The sequence below is a fragment of the Mytilus edulis genome, chromosome 11 (assembly GCF_963676685.1).
Source record: "Mytilus edulis chromosome 11, xbMytEdul2.2, whole genome shotgun sequence".
Taxonomy (NCBI): domain Eukaryota; kingdom Metazoa; phylum Mollusca; class Bivalvia; order Mytilida; family Mytilidae; genus Mytilus; species Mytilus edulis.
The window spans coordinates 41,862,479-41,881,621 of record NC_092354.1 but is presented as its reverse complement, the minus strand read 5'-3'; the positions used below and the strand labels follow the sequence as shown (position 1 = coordinate 41,881,621).

The 19,143-nt window shown below is 30.9% G+C and overlaps 1 protein-coding gene across 5 annotated transcripts in view; it reads left to right on the top strand.

The window, feature by feature from the left end:
- LOC139495597 (NADPH oxidase 5-like) overlaps positions 1–19,143 on the top strand; it is a 63,932-nt gene that overhangs the window by 16,707 nt on the left and 28,082 nt on the right. For 3 of the 5 annotated variants that reach the window (XM_071283875.1, XM_071283872.1, XM_071283873.1), the window contains exon 2: positions 12,068–12,881. In XM_071283875.1, coding sequence (XP_071139976.1) covers positions 12,400–12,881 — 482 coding nt within the window. In that variant the 5' untranslated portion in view covers positions 12,068–12,399. Of the gene's footprint in view, positions 1–350; positions 485–12,067; positions 12,882–19,143 lie in introns of those variants that run through there. The other 2 variants (XM_071283876.1, XM_071283874.1) reach the window with 2 other exon arrangements.

Here is a 19,143-nt window from a genome sequence, read left to right as displayed (position 1 = left end):
GTATCTTTAAATGTTAATGTCACGAAAATAGAACTAAATTTCCAATATATGGCACGAGCCTCCAAATTCGGTTAAAAGAAATATATAAGAGTTTTTTTTTAATTCAAAATGGTCATAAATTAATATTGACAGACATAAGCACGATCGTGTGACGTGTAGAACAAAGAACTTTAAATATTGAATTAAGGATCACCCAATATAGATAGGATTCACAAAATACAAAAGAAGATTAAAGTTCAATAAATAAAAGTTATGCGTTTTAGATATCTAAATTATTGCACGCATTACACTAATTTTAGAATTAGCTGTTCTTTGTTTTTGTTTTATACTGTAGTTAGCCAATTTACTGCACAGATACATGTGCTAAATAGAGGGAGTTGTCTCATTCGCACTTATACCATAGCTCCTAATTTGTGTATCAATTAGAAGTAGAATAATAGAGGAATATTGTTATCTGGAATCCAGCTTCTAATGTGAGCAAACGGTAATATGCAGTTTAGTATTTCGTAACAGATCCTCTCTGACTCTATATTGCATTTCGCCTTTTTTTTTTTTTTTTTTTTTAAATCAAATAAAAGGTTGAATAATAAATTATTGAGGCAAAATGTGAATTGCAACATAAATATAATACAGACACGTACAATGTACAATATCGGAACATATATAATACATATATGTGCACGCTACAAAACAAATAGCAGCTTGTGTATCCTTCTGATGCTCGTAATACTAGTGTTTATACTATTGAAAATGTACGTCTGTTAATATTTGTGCATTTGGCTACAATTTTCGGTTCTGTCTTTTTTTTTTTTTTTTTATTCCAAACTTAACTTTAATTTTTTTTTTATTATGTTTTGGTTTTTCAAATATTTTGGTCTCGTTGTAGAGATATGTTCCATCGACCAAACATCACTGTAGAGATATTGACAATCGACCAAACATCACTGTAGAGATATTGACAATCGACCAAACATCCCTGTAGAGATATTGACAATCGACCAAACATCACTGTAGAGATATTGACAATCGACATGCAATTCAGTATCCGTAAACGTATTACCGTAAATGTTATAACACATGTAAGGTAACTCGGTTGGTCCGAAAAAAAAGATATGTTTTATATAACGTGATGGTACCCAAATTGCACCTATTTTGACAGTTTTTTAACCTACGTTTATATATGCTTCACACAAAAGTTTTCAGTATGTGTTCATTTTGTAGATGCATCATTATTTACTTTATGGTTTCACCAATTTAATTTTGAATTCATTTGGAATCATAGAAAATTGGTTTGAACTAACCTCCAAACCATCGATGATTCAGTAATGAGGAGTACCCAAATTGCATCCATGCTTAAATTCGCATGGTCAATAGTCTGAAAACCGATCTTTTGTTTAATTTCTTAAAATATTCTGAACAATTGGATATAAGTCCATGCTTTCTCTTCATTTTTTACGAAATGGATACTTGTAACATATTGTATTTGCTGATTTTAAAAAGATGACGTTTTGATGACGTCGCATGGCGACGTTTCCGTACATTTTGCTTTTTCAGTATACAGTGCACCTGTTGATAAATACTGTGAACGTTTTGTGTATATCTAAATATGTTTACCTTTGTTGGAAGACGTGCATAGTATCAAATCATAAAAATACAAATTGTTTAGTCTCTAGGAAATCTGGGAAGATTTCCGTTGCTATGTTTGCTAAATAGGTGCAATTTGGGTACTCGGTGCAATTTGGGTACCCTCACGTTAGACTTTTTTTTATTTAAACGTCATTTTTATATTAAGAAAATGCAGTTGCTGAAACCATCCTGTGTCAGCACTACATTAAAATCTGAATTATCGTACTGGACCGAGATATCTAATTTTTGTTAATTAACACACTGTGATCACATAATGAATAAGTATGTTTGTGAAGCACATACGTCGACCACAGTTTCAGTCTGTGTCAGACTGAGTCTCTCTTTGAAATAGTGGGAATTTAGATTAAAAAAGATCCAAAATTAGATTGAAAATTCGACTTAAAATAATACTTCTGTTGCCCTTTCCGTTAACTAGTTCCGGAGTAATTTTATTCTATACAAATTGAAGTCCTGTAAAAACAAAATCTAAACAGGAAAGACGTGGTTCCAAGTATCATGAATTATGTCACCCCTTGATGGTCTGGTCTCAAATACCCATAATGCAATTTTAGTCCAGGACCTGTACTTCCGTATCTAATATCTTTTCCTGTTATACCCTGATTTCATTTCATCCTGTTTACTTATCGTCTTATGTCACATTTGTTTACGTGTATCTTGGTGGTTGTTCTCTACGTTATTTTTAGCATGATTAGATTTAAGTGTTCAACTTGTTAAGAATTTTTTTATACTTTCTGTTAAAAGTTTTTCAGCTGTTTAATCTGGACGGTTAAGAGCTTGAAATATTGAATCAATTTGATTTTAGATATTCAAATATCATTTTGACATTCAATTTTCCTGGCAGGCTGTTTTATACTTCAATCCCATCCGCTTTTGACGAATGCTATTGAAATAACATTGGTAATACCTACGAATTAACTCATTACAGGGTTTGTACTATCTTCAGCCATTCGGCAATCCTCGGTAGAATCCGCTACTCTCCTTATGAGGGTACGGAATCGGCCGAGTTGAGACGAATGTATCTTCAGCAACACGACGGGTGGCACATGTGGAGCACTCCCGGAGCATCTGAGTTCACTTTTTGATTTTTGATGGGGTTCGTTTAGCTCAGTCTCTAGTTTTCTCGGTTATATTTTGTGTACTTTGATTGTCCGTTGGTCATTTTCTTTTTCAGCCATGGTGTTGTCAGTTTGTCTTGTACTACTAGTTATTAGTTTGAATTTCCCTTTGGTATATTTCTCCTCTCTTAAAAAATATATATTCAAAGATATAATTAAAACTCAAAACAACCGAAAAACGAGGAAATAGTTCATAGAGAAAACTTATTTGGAAAGACTTTAATGAAAATATAACAACGACGCTTTATAATTAAAACAATCATTCAAAAGTATAATAAATAAATTTAAAACTTATAGAGTTACAAAAGACACTTTAATTTAATTTGTTTGAAAAAAAAACTTCTTAGAGAGATTTCATTTGATTTTAAAAGGGGTTGAAATTTGAAAATAGGCTGGATGAGCAACTTGCCAAAAACAAAAAGAAGCAGGATTACAATTTATTTAAAAAAAAAAGTCAGGCTAGACTTTTATATTAACATAAAGCAGGACAGAAAAGACTGAAACATAATTTAAAAAAAAACAGGTCAGAGATTACAACTAAAAAAATGCAGGAAAGGTTATTTCATCTAAGTCCCTCCATAAAAATCAAATGGTAGCTCTCTAAGATTATAAAGATTATTATAGTATAACCTTAAAGGGAAACTTCGCAAAAAAATCAAAAATTGATATTATGTTCATTCTGTATAAAAATGCTCAAATTCATGAATATTAAAGTTTTATTCTGCTTGATAAGAGATCACCATCGATTTTAAATTTAGAGTATCAATTCTCTCCGGTCGGCCATTTTGTTACCTTCTCCGAATTGCTCCCAAGATATGTCTAAGGACCAAAACTACAGTAACCCGATGTAGTCGTAATTGCGTGTTGATATCTTGTCAATCGTACGGTTGTTTTATCCGACTAGTTAACTATAACTAAGTTGATACAGAAAATTTCTTTTTTTTTAATAACCATGATCTGTTATTTTTAACAATAATGATAATATTGGAATTAGTAAAAAGTAAAAGTTTCAAATCATAAATAAGTGTTCCGTGAAACTTGAATTGTTTTCTGAAATCTAATTAGTTCATAATTCTTTTAATATCTTCAAATAAATTAGGATCTTCGCTCCACTGATCACCTCCATGGCTAAAGGTATTACTCCCAAAGGTATTGCAGGGGTGTGACACGTCCAGGTATTCAAGCGATTTCCTGTCGAGCTTGCAAATTCATGCATCGTTTCACTTCTTAGGGTATTGGTCAGTGTACACAGCCGATAACTTATAACTTTTTATTTTGAACTATTAGGTGTATAATATGCATCTCTATCTTGCGTGTCCGAAAGTGATATTATATACTAGTCATTACTAAACTCATACCAAGGATTTGTATAGTAAGTCTAACTATACAAATCCTTGCTCATACGCTTGTTTATGAATAAAATTTCTGATGTAAAGAAAATTATTTATAAAAATATAGATAATACCTAAAAATAAACAACAGATTTGATGAAATAAAAATCTATATACATATTTTTTGTCAATGGTGAAGGACAGATCGGACCATACCAGAAATTTTGATTTAAAAAAATGGTAAACGGACAGAAAGTCACAGGACAAAAAGTCACAGGACAAAAAGTCACAGGACATAAAGTCACAAATTTGGTAGGACAAAAAGTCACAGGACAAAAAGTCACAAATAATTTGTTGACAATTGTTTGAATTTATAAGAGAAATATCTTGAAATATTTACTTTTTAATACATATATTTAAATTAAAGTTTAGGAAATGTGTCATTATACTTGAAAAATCAAGATTTATTTAATTTTAATCATGCAAAAGATATATTTCTTGGCACCATGAAGCCATTTAAGTGCCAAGCCACTTTGACATTTTGTTTTTTTAACAATTATTTGATTATCTTTTATATATTTTTGATAAATTTTGTTTACAAAGTTGGTATATAACCAATAGTTCAAGAAAAATACAAAAATTTTTTTGTAGAAATAAGCTGTTTTTCTTTAAAGAAAATAATCAGAAAAAATGAATTGTGACTTTTTGTCCTGTGACTTTTTGTCCGTGACTTTTTGTCTGTGACTTTTTGTCCTGTGACTTTCTGTCCTACATTCAAAAAAATGTACTCACTTGTCGACCATCGTATATACGCCAGGATAAAAAGTTACGGAACTATAGCGCAAATTCAAATATATACATGTATACATTGTACATAAGAAAGAAACATACATTTTTTTTATACATTGTTGGTCAAATAGCTAATTAAGTATTATATATAATTGGGCCCGATATAGTTACGGTGCGAGACGAAGACTATTTTGTTAAGGACATTCCCGATTATGTAAAACAAAATGTTTTTGTTTTTCACACTTGAAAAGCATATATGTTCGTAAATTTCAATTCCATTCCAAAAAGATTCTTAAATTTTCTGTCAATTTTTTAAAAAAATTATCAAATATCTGAAGTATTCGTGCTTTGTGAGATTTGAAATATTTTGATGAAAACATTAATTCCTAAATAGGTAATTAAAGATAACTTTGGATGGACTAAATTATATAATTGCAATTGTTAATGATCTGTTTGAAATATTTAAGGCTGCCGATCCTAATCTAAAATCTACAATTTTTGGTTCATACACTCGTAATTAGAAGGCTATTTTTATTATAAATTTATACTTCAATTAAAATAATAAAGTATTTTATCGTTACTGAATTAATCAAAAGTCATAACTCATTTAAAAGTGATCTTATCATGCTTACGCAAAATATAAAAATATACAACAGCTATCCAGTTATTGTGCGACCTTATTATTCCCGTTAATTAATTAACTTTTTTTTACATTTCTGCAGGGACGTCTATATAAGTCCTTGATTTCTGTGTCTAAAACTTTGACTGACTCCCGTTTTCAATTCATACGAAATGTTGTTCACACCTTCAAGCCAGTAAACCGTGACGCCTAGATTTCACTGAATGATGATTAAAGGATTAGAATTACATAATGCTAATCCTTTAATTACCTTGAGTTAACCGACGCACTCAACATTCTTTAGGTGTCACAAAACAATACACATTTTATTTCCTCCGTACAAGCAAGCCGTGAAAATGTTTGATGGAATGAAGCAAAAAGGTCAAAATACAAACGTGTATTTTTATTACACTATTGATCATGTCAATTTCATATGTTTGTTTAAAGTATTTGTAGAAAAAATCATAAAAATGTTCTCTTGTATGAATTAATTTTATTATTAAAATTCGATTTAAAATATCCACACGATCTAATTTTAAAAGTTGCATGGCTATCACTTATTTTTCGTTGGTTAATAGCTACACCAAAAGTCGTCGATGCGCTTTAAATGACGTTATTAGATGGTTAACGAACAAGACTTAAATGAGATATTTTCACTCCCGGCATGCATCAAAGACTTAAACTACGTCACATAAGTCAGGAAGTTTCAAGAAATAAAATTAATAATTCCCAATTTTCTCCTTTATTAGATTTCATATCAAAATAAAACTTGGTGAATATGTTTTTTATGGTATTATGAACAAAATAAGATGAAAAGTGAAAATTCGCGAATTATCCCTTTAAACTAACAAATTTCGTGACATTTTTTGAAAATAAGTAAAATTTAATTGTTATTTAATATGACTTCTATCAATTAATACAATTTTAATTTCTAATTTTAATTTCAATTGTTGATAGTCAAAGCAACTGAGTATATATTTTTAAATGAAATAATTGCATGATAACATTAGTATAGCATATGACAGGACTGTTTTGTGTGTAAATACCCGTATAATTGTTGACATATAATATAGCAAGCATGACATTTTATGTAAGGCGGTATTTAAAGTCTGATTAAGATCCAAACAAACACTGGACCATTATATACATGGAAAAGAAACACTGTTTATTTTTTGGACTTTTTTCGACATTTTTAATGTAATCGTTTTCTTTACCATCACGGTAAGTTTCGTATAATCAACTTATGTCTCCATAATAGAAACAATTTGGAATTTCGAAAAGAAAATGCCTCTTAGGACTAAAATGTTACATGTACAAAGTTACATTGTAACAACCTGCAAAATATAAATTTGATGAGTTATAGCTCATAAAGGACCATTTACCAGAATTTAATCAGATTGTAGTTTTTTTTTCTTTTCGAATTGAGACCCAATTAATATGAATGCAAATATAACATCAGCCTTTTCCTGTCATATTTCCAAAATCGAATGTCTCGAAAGACAGCTCCATAACCGATCAATATTTTATGCTTTTTTTTTTTTTTTTTTTCTTAACTAATATACTTCCAACTTAAAGTATCAGTTTTATAATCTTCATTTTTTTATAATTTCAACTAAGTACATCCTTCATGTGAGGTAGCAGGTACGGGAATTGATGATGTCGCGGGATTTTACAGTAAAATTTTGCAATCAACTAGGGCACGAGGAACTTCACAAATGTATGAAATATACTTAAAATTACCATTTCTCGAAATCCTGTCCTATGACTTTTCTTTTAAAAAATAATATGTTAGGGTCAACCATTTAACTTTCAAAAAATAGGCGGGTATGGTTTGTTGTGTGTGTAGAAAAATAAAGATTCAGATTCAATATTTTATTAAAGTCTCACCACATACAATTACATATATTTACACAATAAAATATTCATACAGGTACATAAAACATACATGTTTAACAACAAACTTTAAATTCACATTGTATGTGCCAATCTTAAAAGATTTATGAGAGACTGTATTATCAATATTATTAAAAAACAATAAAATATTGTACATATTATTTATAATATATATTTGCTTATGAATATCATTAAAATACAGCATAATCAATTATATAAAAAACCATTCCTTCTGATTAAAATGCTATAGCAGGTTCTGGCGACACTTTCAAAAACTTTATCAATAAACAACGCTATACTTCAAATTGTTTTGTTCAAAATCACTATCAGGTATGGGCAAAATCTTGCATAAACAGAATATTTGTTTTCTTCAATTTAGTTTTTTTTTTTTTTAGAAAAAAAAAAAAAAACAATACCTCCACCCCCCTCCCCTTGAAATTAAATGGTCGTTCACCTAAGTTGCCAGTGAAATTTCCGTATGCAGATCCACAAAGTTGTGGCAAAAATCCGGGAGATTAACCGTTTACGTACCGTACATTGTAAACATAAGTTGATTTCTAAATTTTATGACTTTAAATTTCATTTAAAATGTTTTAGCATCGACAAAATATATTAAGAATAGTAAAATAAGTATAGTAAAACTGCACGAAATAAATACTATCATCGTAACTTGATTAACCATAAATCAGAGGCGGATTTAGGGGGGCAGGGTACCCGGGCCCCCACCCCTTTAGAGAGAAAAAAATGTTGATTATATAGGGAATCACTGAATCGTGACGGAAGCGGGTCCCCTCTAAGCAACCAGTGGGCCCCCAATTATGAAAATTTCTAGATTCGCCACTGTAAACTACCAACAGCTGGTAAATGGACAAGAAAAAATGAATGCAAGTTTTTGTTAAGATTTTCAGCTTTCATTTTACCTTCGTCCTCCAAACATAATATAGTCTCTTGTTCCGGTAGTAATATGCTCTCTGAGAGTCAAGAAAGTCGTATTTTCGACCCCAACTTCAGGATAATGATACATTGTATTTGCTGCTTTTCTACTACGTAAACGGTAATACGGAGTAAAATATTATGAGTAACGAGTCGGGACTAGAATGTACGTGAACATCAGTAGACCGAAATCTTGTGAACTTTCACATAACAAATGTACCAATCAAAAACAAAGCGGCGTTCATTTTCATATCAAAATAAGCACATTCTAGTCCTAATATGCATGATATATTTGCCACTGTACGATCAACACCAATTAGTCCTTATCCCAATCATCATCATAATAAGACAAGGCAGGGTAGGTGACGTGGCTGTTGTTTTAAGGAAATTAGATACTCATCGATTAGTTTCAAAATAACAAGATAACACTAGTATATATTGATAGATGATTTATAAAGTAACCAAAAAAGCCAAAAAAATATATAATAGATCAATGTGCTTGTTCTCGAGATATTAGCCATTGAAATTCGAGGGTGATATGTTCTCTCTTCATTTTTCATAGCTGTATCATTGACAAGTTTAAGTTCTCAAAAACTATTAAAAAATAGCCAAGATTTCATCTAGGACTTTTACAGATGGCTTATAATTATACCTGTAGAAGATTTATAAAAAAAAAAAAAAATGGGGGTCAAATTTTTTTAAGGTATTATAATGGATAAACCAGAGGATTCCGAAAATCTGACAAAAATTCCAAAACATTACAAACGAATATCCTTAAAGATAAGTCTGCTATGATAAACTGAAGTCAAGATACTCAGATTAAAACTAGGTACTTCAGTCGCACGTTGTTTCTACAAAAGACGCTTGAGTTTAAATTTTAAAAAATCCAAATAATGAAGTAAAAGAGCATTGAAGACCAAAAATATTGAAATTTTTTTTTAAGCTACGGTAAACTATTCTTGAGGTAGAAAATCCTTTTTTCTAAACATTTAATTTATATAACATCAATGATAGAAGAGGACCAAGAGATACAAAAGGGACAGTCAAATTCATAGATAGAAAACAAAACTGACAACGCCATGGCTAAACAATAATTTACTGTCACTTTACATGTAGGGTACCGTGGTATTGTATTGCATGTACGTTTGTAATAAGGTTGTTTGATTTATAAATATATATAAAAAAGAATTTCAGCTAACTTCTGCGTTATTGTGAACATTCATCATATATCTACACGCACTTTTTACGTAAACACAATTGTATTGTGTAAATGTAGACATTCAATGATTAAATGTATCCTTTTCAATGCATCTATACACTAAAAAGCCCATGTTCGTATTACGTCACTTTTATCACCTGACCCAGCATGGTTGCATGAACAAAGATATCTAATCCCACTTATATCAGTGTTGACGTGATAATGACGCTGAACACAGATATTTGATGATTTATTGAGGAACGGAGAATAAAGTTGTGTCTACCTCGATATTTTCTACATTTTTGCACGATTCAGGACAAACAATGACATTTTTTGTTTAAACATATTTATTTATAGTGGATTTGGAAACAAGTTACATGTATTACAACTTATATTAATCGCCTTCTAATTTGCGAGTGAGAGTGCAGCCTTAAAAGTAGTGACATTAGCGCGCTTATTTTAGAAATCAACAAGGGTGTCTTTTACGTGCAAAATATATTGTTGACTTTTAACACGGGTCAGCCATTTATCGTTCCCTTCTGACGAACTAACATACTTTGTCACACATAGAAACTGGATGCATCTTGTAACTGGTAATGTGTTGGCCTGGAATCACACACCCTCACACACTAAACACTCCGACTCTGGTACTAAATCTTGCATCAAAAGACGACTCTGGTTAGCGCGATGTAGAGTTGGAACTACTCAGTGTAATACTAAATCCAATCTGCCCCATCAAAATAATACCGGTTACAGTTTATATAACCATGGAAGTAATATTACAGATAAAAAAATATTAGAATAGTTGACAAATAATTCTCTAAATAGAAAATAGATAATAACTAACAATAGAACAAACATACAGACTTATTTATGGAATTAAAGTCTTGGCTTGTCACGTACGAATTATTATAGATCATTTGAAGTAAAATGTCACTAGTTGACAAACAAATAAAGACGTGAAATTAGATTATCTTAATATTCTAATCTTGAATTAAACCTTCCTCAATAAAAAAAATAAGAAAAATTGCAAATATAACAAAAAAAACGGTGATTTTGCAAAATGTCCGAAAAGTCTCAAAATCATTTTTTTTCCATTTTTGTCACTGTGACACTAGCAAATGGTGTCAAGAGATAGTCGAAAATTTAGTTCCTGGAATATTCTCCTCTGAACGGGGATCAAACCAGGAACTTTTGTGTTAGTGGTCCTACATACTAACCAATAAACCACGACTCTCTTATATTATTGTATGTAGGGTACCTTCTAGTATTGCATATTAATAATAATAAAATAAAAATTATATTTAATAAAACTTTTTTTTAGAAAGATGACAGATATATTCTGTTTCACATATTCAACGAGAATATTAAAACATGTTTACAACGGGGTTTTCTTCTTGTTCAATATATCTTTCGAAATAAATCATCAGATCCCCTGTTAGCAATTTGAAATGTGGCTTTTAGAAGAAGAAAAATTAACATACATGTACATGTACCAGTGATACATGCATTACTTTTGCATTTAAATTGGTAAAATGATACAAATATGTGCAAATAAGAATTTGATGTATTAATGTTAGTGTGACCTTTAAACTGTTGACACCAGAGGACCAAGATGTAAACAACTACAAAGGAAATTTAACCACGTGACATGAGCTTACGTAATCAAGAGACAGCCAATCAGATCTCTCCAGCATAATACGAACATGAAACAGACCTGTAAAAAATATGTACATGTACAAGTATCATATATAATAATTCAAATAATGTAAAATAAAACTTTCTTTGTTAATGGTATCAACGTGGGAAAATAAATTTGAGTTCGTAATTAGAGTAGAAATTACATAATTTATTAAAAATAATTTTATTGGATCATAGACCATAGACTTTAACTAAAATACGGATTTTAGTGGTACATGTATCAACGTGGGGAAATAAATTTGAGTTCGTAATAAAGGGAGAAATTACATAATTTGTAAAATAAATTTCATATATTGGATCATAGACCATAAACTTTAAACTAAAATACGGCTTTTGGTATGATTTAAATCTGTTAGTTTTAATGTTTTGAATACTTTTTGTACCGTTTTTTCCTTTCCGTTCTTTCTTAAATAGCGTTTCGTCTGTTTTATATGAAACATGTTCTTTGATATTTGTTTTTTTTTTGTTTGTAGTTTTCATTTTGTTACGATTAAATATTTTTCAAAGTTTATTATCATATATAATCCCCATAAACATATTGATATTCATGAATCGTTCAGGTAGTTTAAATATTTTAAGACCATTTTATTTAGATCCAATATAAGAATAAAAAGGCGTGGCATGATTGCCAATGAGACAACTCTCCTGGTGAGACTAAATGACGTAAATGTTTTAACAACTAAATGTCATCGTGCTGCCCTTCGCCAATAAGCAATTCCATAGCACATAGTAAGCTAAAAATGGCCCGAACTACAAATGATAATTATTCAATAGAGAAAACTGTGTTTCGTCAATGTTTAATACTTATATTAAATAAAGACAATCTTTTTTTTTATTTTAGAAGTTTTTCTGGAAAGTCAACAAAAAACGAAAGGTAAACACGTGGTGACAATCACTGTCGACAATACAACTGGTAGTCACATTCAAGGTTCAACATATCTGAAGGAATTAAGAAACCAGTCTAAGGCGCATCAACTATCAAGCAGTACAAAACTTTGGAAATCTCACGATGATATATACACAACAACCCAAGATATTCCGAATGGTTTAAGTCTGCTACGATATCTTCCTTCTAGCCCAGTTGAAAGTTCGTACCAACAGTTCATAAAGCCTAAGCCTATTATACGAAGTTTTTTTATAGACGAAACTGGGTCCCAGCTTGAGATTAGTGAAATGAGCAAGTCGAAACACACAAGTCCAGCACAAGGTCTGGCATACAAGAGAAGGGAAGATGTTGCATACACGAACCCTGCGTTCGTTGACTCAAAATCATCAATTTCAAACGAACCCGAAACGAAGGACATAGTCACCATTGGTCAAGATATCAGTTTTAAAACCAACGGTCATCCAAAAACTATTGGTTTTGAAGATGATTCAAAACATGAATCTAACAGCTCCATAAAGGGGAGCAGTAATTTAGAAACCCATGGAAAATCTACGCCTACAGCTCAAGTTATGCCAAATGTCCATTTTAAGGATGAGATCTCTGATGAATTAAGCGACAGTGTCAAAATAGATATGGTGAAAGATGTCGGAAATCATTCAAACGGAAGTACAGAATTTCCCAGAAGTTCACCGGATGCGGATGTACAATCTAAAATTATCCACGACAAGACCAATAATAATATAGTACCTGGAGATAAAAATATTGCAGAGTAAGTAGAATACATAAAGTTTCAATATACCGTCTGATTTTGGTTTTTAAGGCGAGTGCAAGCACCTTTTTCTTCAGTCTCGTTTGACTTGAATATTAGAGTGTGTTGGTGTTATTTTTTAAGATATCATTTACATGTAAGGTCAATATTATATTGAACAAAAACATTCACCAAGTTAAAGTGGCTTTTGATTGATAAATCAATCGCCACGAAAATATTCTAGTTAAATTGTTGATCTTCTAATCTAGTAATATACTTTCAATGGCATTCTTGTGTTCAGTGTAAAATGTATATTTTGATAAATACTGATAAATTTTGTAATTATTCACTGTATCTAAGGAATTATAGCACGAGAATTAAACACCTGAGATTTTTGTCATAGGAAACCCTATTTAATGTTTACAATGTTAGTTGCAAACATTTTTAAATATAAATTCCTCACGCAAAAAAGAGGTGTTTTGTTCCACATATTAAATATGAGTTCTTCATACAGGAAATTTGACAAATCGCACTTTTTTTATATTTTAATATGGACTTTTTATTTGATACCAAATCTTTGTATAACTAGAAAAAGGTTATTATCAAGATTTTTTTTTTATTAAATGGGGTTCATTTATACATTTGTAACAAAATGGAGATATCATTTTTCAAAATCAAAAAAACATTTTTTTGACATTTTTTTTAACTTTTAAATATAATGTCTTGTTTTTTTATTCACACATTGTTGTTAAAAGGAAATTTTCAGTCATACAAATGAGAGGTTTAGCAAGCCAGGTTTAATCGACTTTTTTCTAAATAAGAAAATGCCTGTACCAATTAAGAAATAAATATGACAGTTGATTTCCATTCGCCTTTTAATTTTTTTTTTTTTTTGATTCGAACGTCACTGATGAGTCTTTTGTAGACGAAACGCACGTTTGGCGTAAATATAAAATGTTAATCCTGGTATCTATAATGAGTTTTTTTTTATTTGTTCGAGCTTTTGATTTTGACAACTGAGGACTTTCCATCTTGAATTTTACTTCGAGTCGGTTAAGAGCTCTTCAGAGCTCCTGTTTACTACATGTTAATTTGTACATATCATACCCCTGGCAACTCTAAATACAATTTACTTACTTACTTACTTTCGAGTTTGATATTTTTGTTATTTTAATTTTGCATGTTATTGAGCACATTTCTTTGTTTTAGTGTAAATGTTTTTGTTTTGATGTAAATATACATTATAGAAGTATATGGAATGGTGTCTTCTTTGAAAATAGGTAAAGCGATCCACACGTATACTTTCACTTATATATCTTCTATACTATTACATCCGATTGCATTGAGTGTGTAGGAAAAGATAATTTATTTGTTTAGGTTGCTTGCTAGCTTAGGCCAATTAAAATTAATTGATAGATTTTCATCCCCGCCCGCCCCTCTGAAATCTTCTCGCCCCAATTTTTATTTTTGAAAAAATTACGATTTCCGGATTTTGTTCATTTCCGTTACCGGTAACCCTCGATAATTTCGTTTCAATCAAACTTCCTGTTTCACAATTTCGGTTTTTGTATTTGTTACAGTATTCTTACTAAATTATTAAGTCGATATATTCTGCTGATCTATGATGACAACATCATTTACCGAGAATAGAGATTGATTACGAGAAAGACATGAAATATTCGGGTTACGAGTAATACGCTGTGTCCAAGAACGCAAATCACCGTATGTCACAAATGTTTGTGATTTAATAGAACACCTTGGATTTTATTATATTTATACAATAACTTTGTGTCAAGAAATTTGGACTGTGAATGAAACCCAAAAACGTAAGAATCGTGGAACACATCGGTACAAAAAAATCATGACTGGAATAAAGGAATTGACACAAACATGAACTTGTTAGATTGGTGACCGTATATTGAGTTCAGAAAGTCGACAAACATACGCATTTTTCATTTATCAATTTATCGCAAGCCCTTAGATTTAGATTTAGCTATGCCTTCCGATTTTTGTAGACAAACAGCAAACATCCTCTGTCCCAATACCCACAATAGTCATTAAACAACTTTGTGTTCTACATTGTAATTATATTCGTATCTTGCATATTTAAAAGGACCAATCTTATTTTTCAACACTGTTTGAGTTTTCATTTTATTCTGTACTTATAATACTTGTGTTGCATACCAATGCATTTGCTTCATTTTATTAGGACAACAAACGATTGCTTAGAAAGCAAAATAAAGTTGGTGTAGGTAGTCAAACTGAAGAGAGCATTTCTCCATGTTTCTGCTGTTTACTATAAAATAGGTTTCTAAAGCCGCAATTACATGTAGAACAGTGGTGGCCAATCAGAGATATGTATTTAATGTATTTTGATGTTGGATGTGTACGGATTGATAGTTTAGTGTTAGATGCATGATTTTTTTTATTAGTTGTTAGTGGCTTTGAACTAGCTGTCAGATAACTGCGAGTACTCTCAAGATCTGTTCCTAGTGTCTTTTTGCTATCGGAATCATAAATGAGACCGTTAGTTTTCTCTTTTGAATTGTTTTACATTGTCATATCGGGGCCTTTTAAAGCTGACTATGCGGTATGGGCTTTGCTCATTGTGGAAGGCCGTACAGTGACCTATAGTTGTTAATGTCTGTGTCATTTTTGGTTTCTTGTGGACAGTTGTCTCATTGGCAATCATACCACAACTTCTTTTTTATATTAAGCATTTGAAAAATCATACAAAATACCTTATACATGTATTTACATGATATAAGCTTATTATTACACTTGCATATATGAATAACACGTTACAAGAAGGTTTCATATGAAATAAAATTTAAAAAATAAAATCCTCCCACCCGCCCCATTTAAAAAAAAAATGGATGAAAATCTACTAATTAATTTTAGTTGGCCTTAACGGTGAAGTCATTATCAAGTAAGGTATACAACCCTCCTTTCTACATTTGAAAATGCCTGTACCAAGTCAGGAATATGACAGTTCTTGTCCATTCGTTTTTGATGCGTTTTGTTATTTGATTTTGCCATGTGATTATGGACTTTCCGAATTGATTTTCCTCTGAGTTCAGTATTTTTGTGATTTTTTTCGAAGTAGCCTAGTCCTACAGATATGGGCGTTTTTCAATAAAAGTGTGACTTTCAGACCTAAAAAAAATAGAAAATCAACTTGTCTAAAATTTTGTTTCAAGAGTTATTTTGAATACCTCTATTATAGACCTGTTTGTAAACAAAAAGTGCAATCGTAAATACTCTTTAAAATGATATTACTTTCATAATTTGTGTACTACGAAACTAATTCTAAACACACATCTTATTACAATTTTAAATGTCTCCTATATACATTCAAGTTTGTTTACTTTATATATCTCATTTTCTTCTGAATTGGAGAACCATTTTTATCGATAAAGATGAGACAGTACTTCACATCTGAAGGTACAACTCATGTTAGGTAGTGGAAATTTTGATGCGTTTCGTAGTTGACAAAACCGTTTCGTAGTGGACAAAAAGTTTCGTAGTTGACATAACCCTATTCTATGTTAATAAAAACATACTAAAAATTACACGAAACTAACCCTTGTTATTTGTTTTGCACGAATATTATTGAAAAAAAGAGTAAAAAAAGACTGCATGGTAGTGGTAGTGTCCACTACGAAACGTTTTTCTTCCATACTTGTTTCGTAGAGGACATATTCACATGTTTTATTTTTTTTCCACAATCCCCATATTACAATAGTAACAAGACTGATTGTATTCATCAAAGCATGTATTAATCTGTACACTGATATGTTTTTCATAATTTTAAATCCAGATACTGAAGGAGATTTAACCCGTTTCGTAGTGGACATTAACAAAAATACGGCATCACTCTGGTCCATTTGATGTGCTCAATTTTTCTTACCAACAATTTAACTGCCGTTACAAAAGCATCACTTCTTTTGTAAGACCCTAATATTTATATATCTTGCAAACACAATTACATTGATTTTATTAAACTGTTTATTAGCAAATTTTAATGACTTCGTTTCGTAGTGGACATTTTGTCAGGGACACACCTTCTGAACTTAAAAATCCTATGTTAAAAGTTGTTTATTAAAATATGTTGCCTCTAAACATACTTTTGAATTATTAAACAACTTATATTAACATTTATTTCTACATATTTTTTTTTACGATTATTTAGAGTATGAATGTTGAACAGGCGGTCTAGGGACATGCCATTTTGGTTGTTTTGGACCATTCAGGTATCAATATATTATCAATCCCTCTAAAAAAAATAGACTTTTTATTTGCTTAAAAATTTTAAATCTAATTCAAAGTACTGACTGCACAAAAAAATTACTTGTAAAGATCAAACACATTTTTTTTTTAAAGTGGCTGGGACAAGAAAGTTAGTACGTTTTTATTGAAAAACGCCCATATATTGGTTATCAGTCGGACTAGTCTACTCTCAGTCTATGGAAGAAGCGTATCGATAAAAACTTTTCTTATATCACATAGCGATATTGTCTAATATCAATTGTAAATGTGCAGACATTCCATGCGGAAAATGTTGTTTTCGGCAACGAAAAATTAAGAAAATACTAATTTTGAAACTTATTGTTCAAATATAAACAACAATTGAGTCTAAATATACATGCAGAAGTTAGTTAGAAGCTTACGTTTATGTCAATGTAAAATTTGAAGTGCTGTGTTTTTCTTATATACATAAATAAACAATGCGATACTTTTAAAATATCAATGCGATACTTTTAAAATATCATAGCGGTGTTTTTGTTATATCAATATTAGTACCGATTAGTATTAATATTAGACTGTTGTACCCATATTTTGACAATTTTACCTATTATGTCTGTTTTGTTCACGCATCGTTGTAAATATGACAGAATTTGATGAGACTGTCATACACGTGAGAGGTGAAGTGCTATAAAACCAGGTTCAATCCACCATTTTCAAAATTTGAAAATGCCAGTACCGAGTCAGAAATATGACAGTTGTTATCCATTCGTTTGGTGTGTTTTATCATTTGATTATACCATTTGATAAGGGACTTTCTGATTTGAATTTTCATCGGAGTTCAGTATTTTTTTTTTAATTTTACTTCTTAGTAGTATTGTATGTAAATAAGCAGTTTTAAGACCATTGCTTAAATTCAAATTGTTTTTGGTAACATCTTACAAATTTCTCAATTGATTTTGGAAGCAAATCTAATCAAATAAGAGTTTAATAAACAATGCCGTAATCAAATAGCTAAGTATCAAAATGATTGACCTGTACTTTTGAATCTCCTTTTTTTTTTTAAATTAGACCGTTGGTTTTCCTGTTTGAATGGTTTAACACTAGCAATGTTCTTGTTCCTATATAGCGTGGTGTTCGCTGTGAGCCAAGGCTCCGTGTTTAAGGACCTACTTTGATCTATAATGGTTTAATTTAAACAAATTATTACTTTGATGGAAAGTTGTCTCATTCGAACTCATGCACCATCTTCTTATATCTATAAATCTTTAAAATTTCCCCTTATAAATAACTGCTTTCCAGTTCTCCAACTGAACAATCTAAATTTATGAATATAGAAAAGATATATAGATATAGGAAGATGTGGTGCGAGTGCCAATGAGACAACTCTCCATCCAAATAACAATTTAAAAAAAATAAAAGTAAACCATGATTATAGGTCAATGTACGGCCTTCAACACGGAGCCTTGGCTCACACCGAACAACAAGCTATAAAGGGCCCCAAAATTACTAGTGTAAAACCATTCAAACGGGAAAACCAACGGTCTAATCTATATAAAAAACGAGAAACGAGAAACACGTATATAAACAAACGACAACTACTGTACATCAGATTCCTGACTTTGGACAGGTGCAAACATTTGCAGTGGTATTAAACATTTTAATGGATCCAAACCTTCTCCCTTTTTCTGAAACAATAGCATAACATCACAACATAGAAAACACACGATAAAATATCAATTGACAGACTTAACTCCATCAAAAACGTAAATTAATACACAATGAACGAATGAACGAATATACACATTTCTAACGTCAAAAGACATTTACATCTTATTTATTTGTGTTCTAAACATTTTTTTTAGTACTCATTGAAGAAATGAATTTATAACAAGCGATACGGATTGTTATTTTGCACTAAGAAAAGTTCGCGTATTTATACGATCGGTTACTAGCCAAAAACGAAAGTCAAATCTCTGTGGCAACAATACATCGGAATACCCTCACGGTCATCGCGATGAGAAGAGCGTCCAGGCGG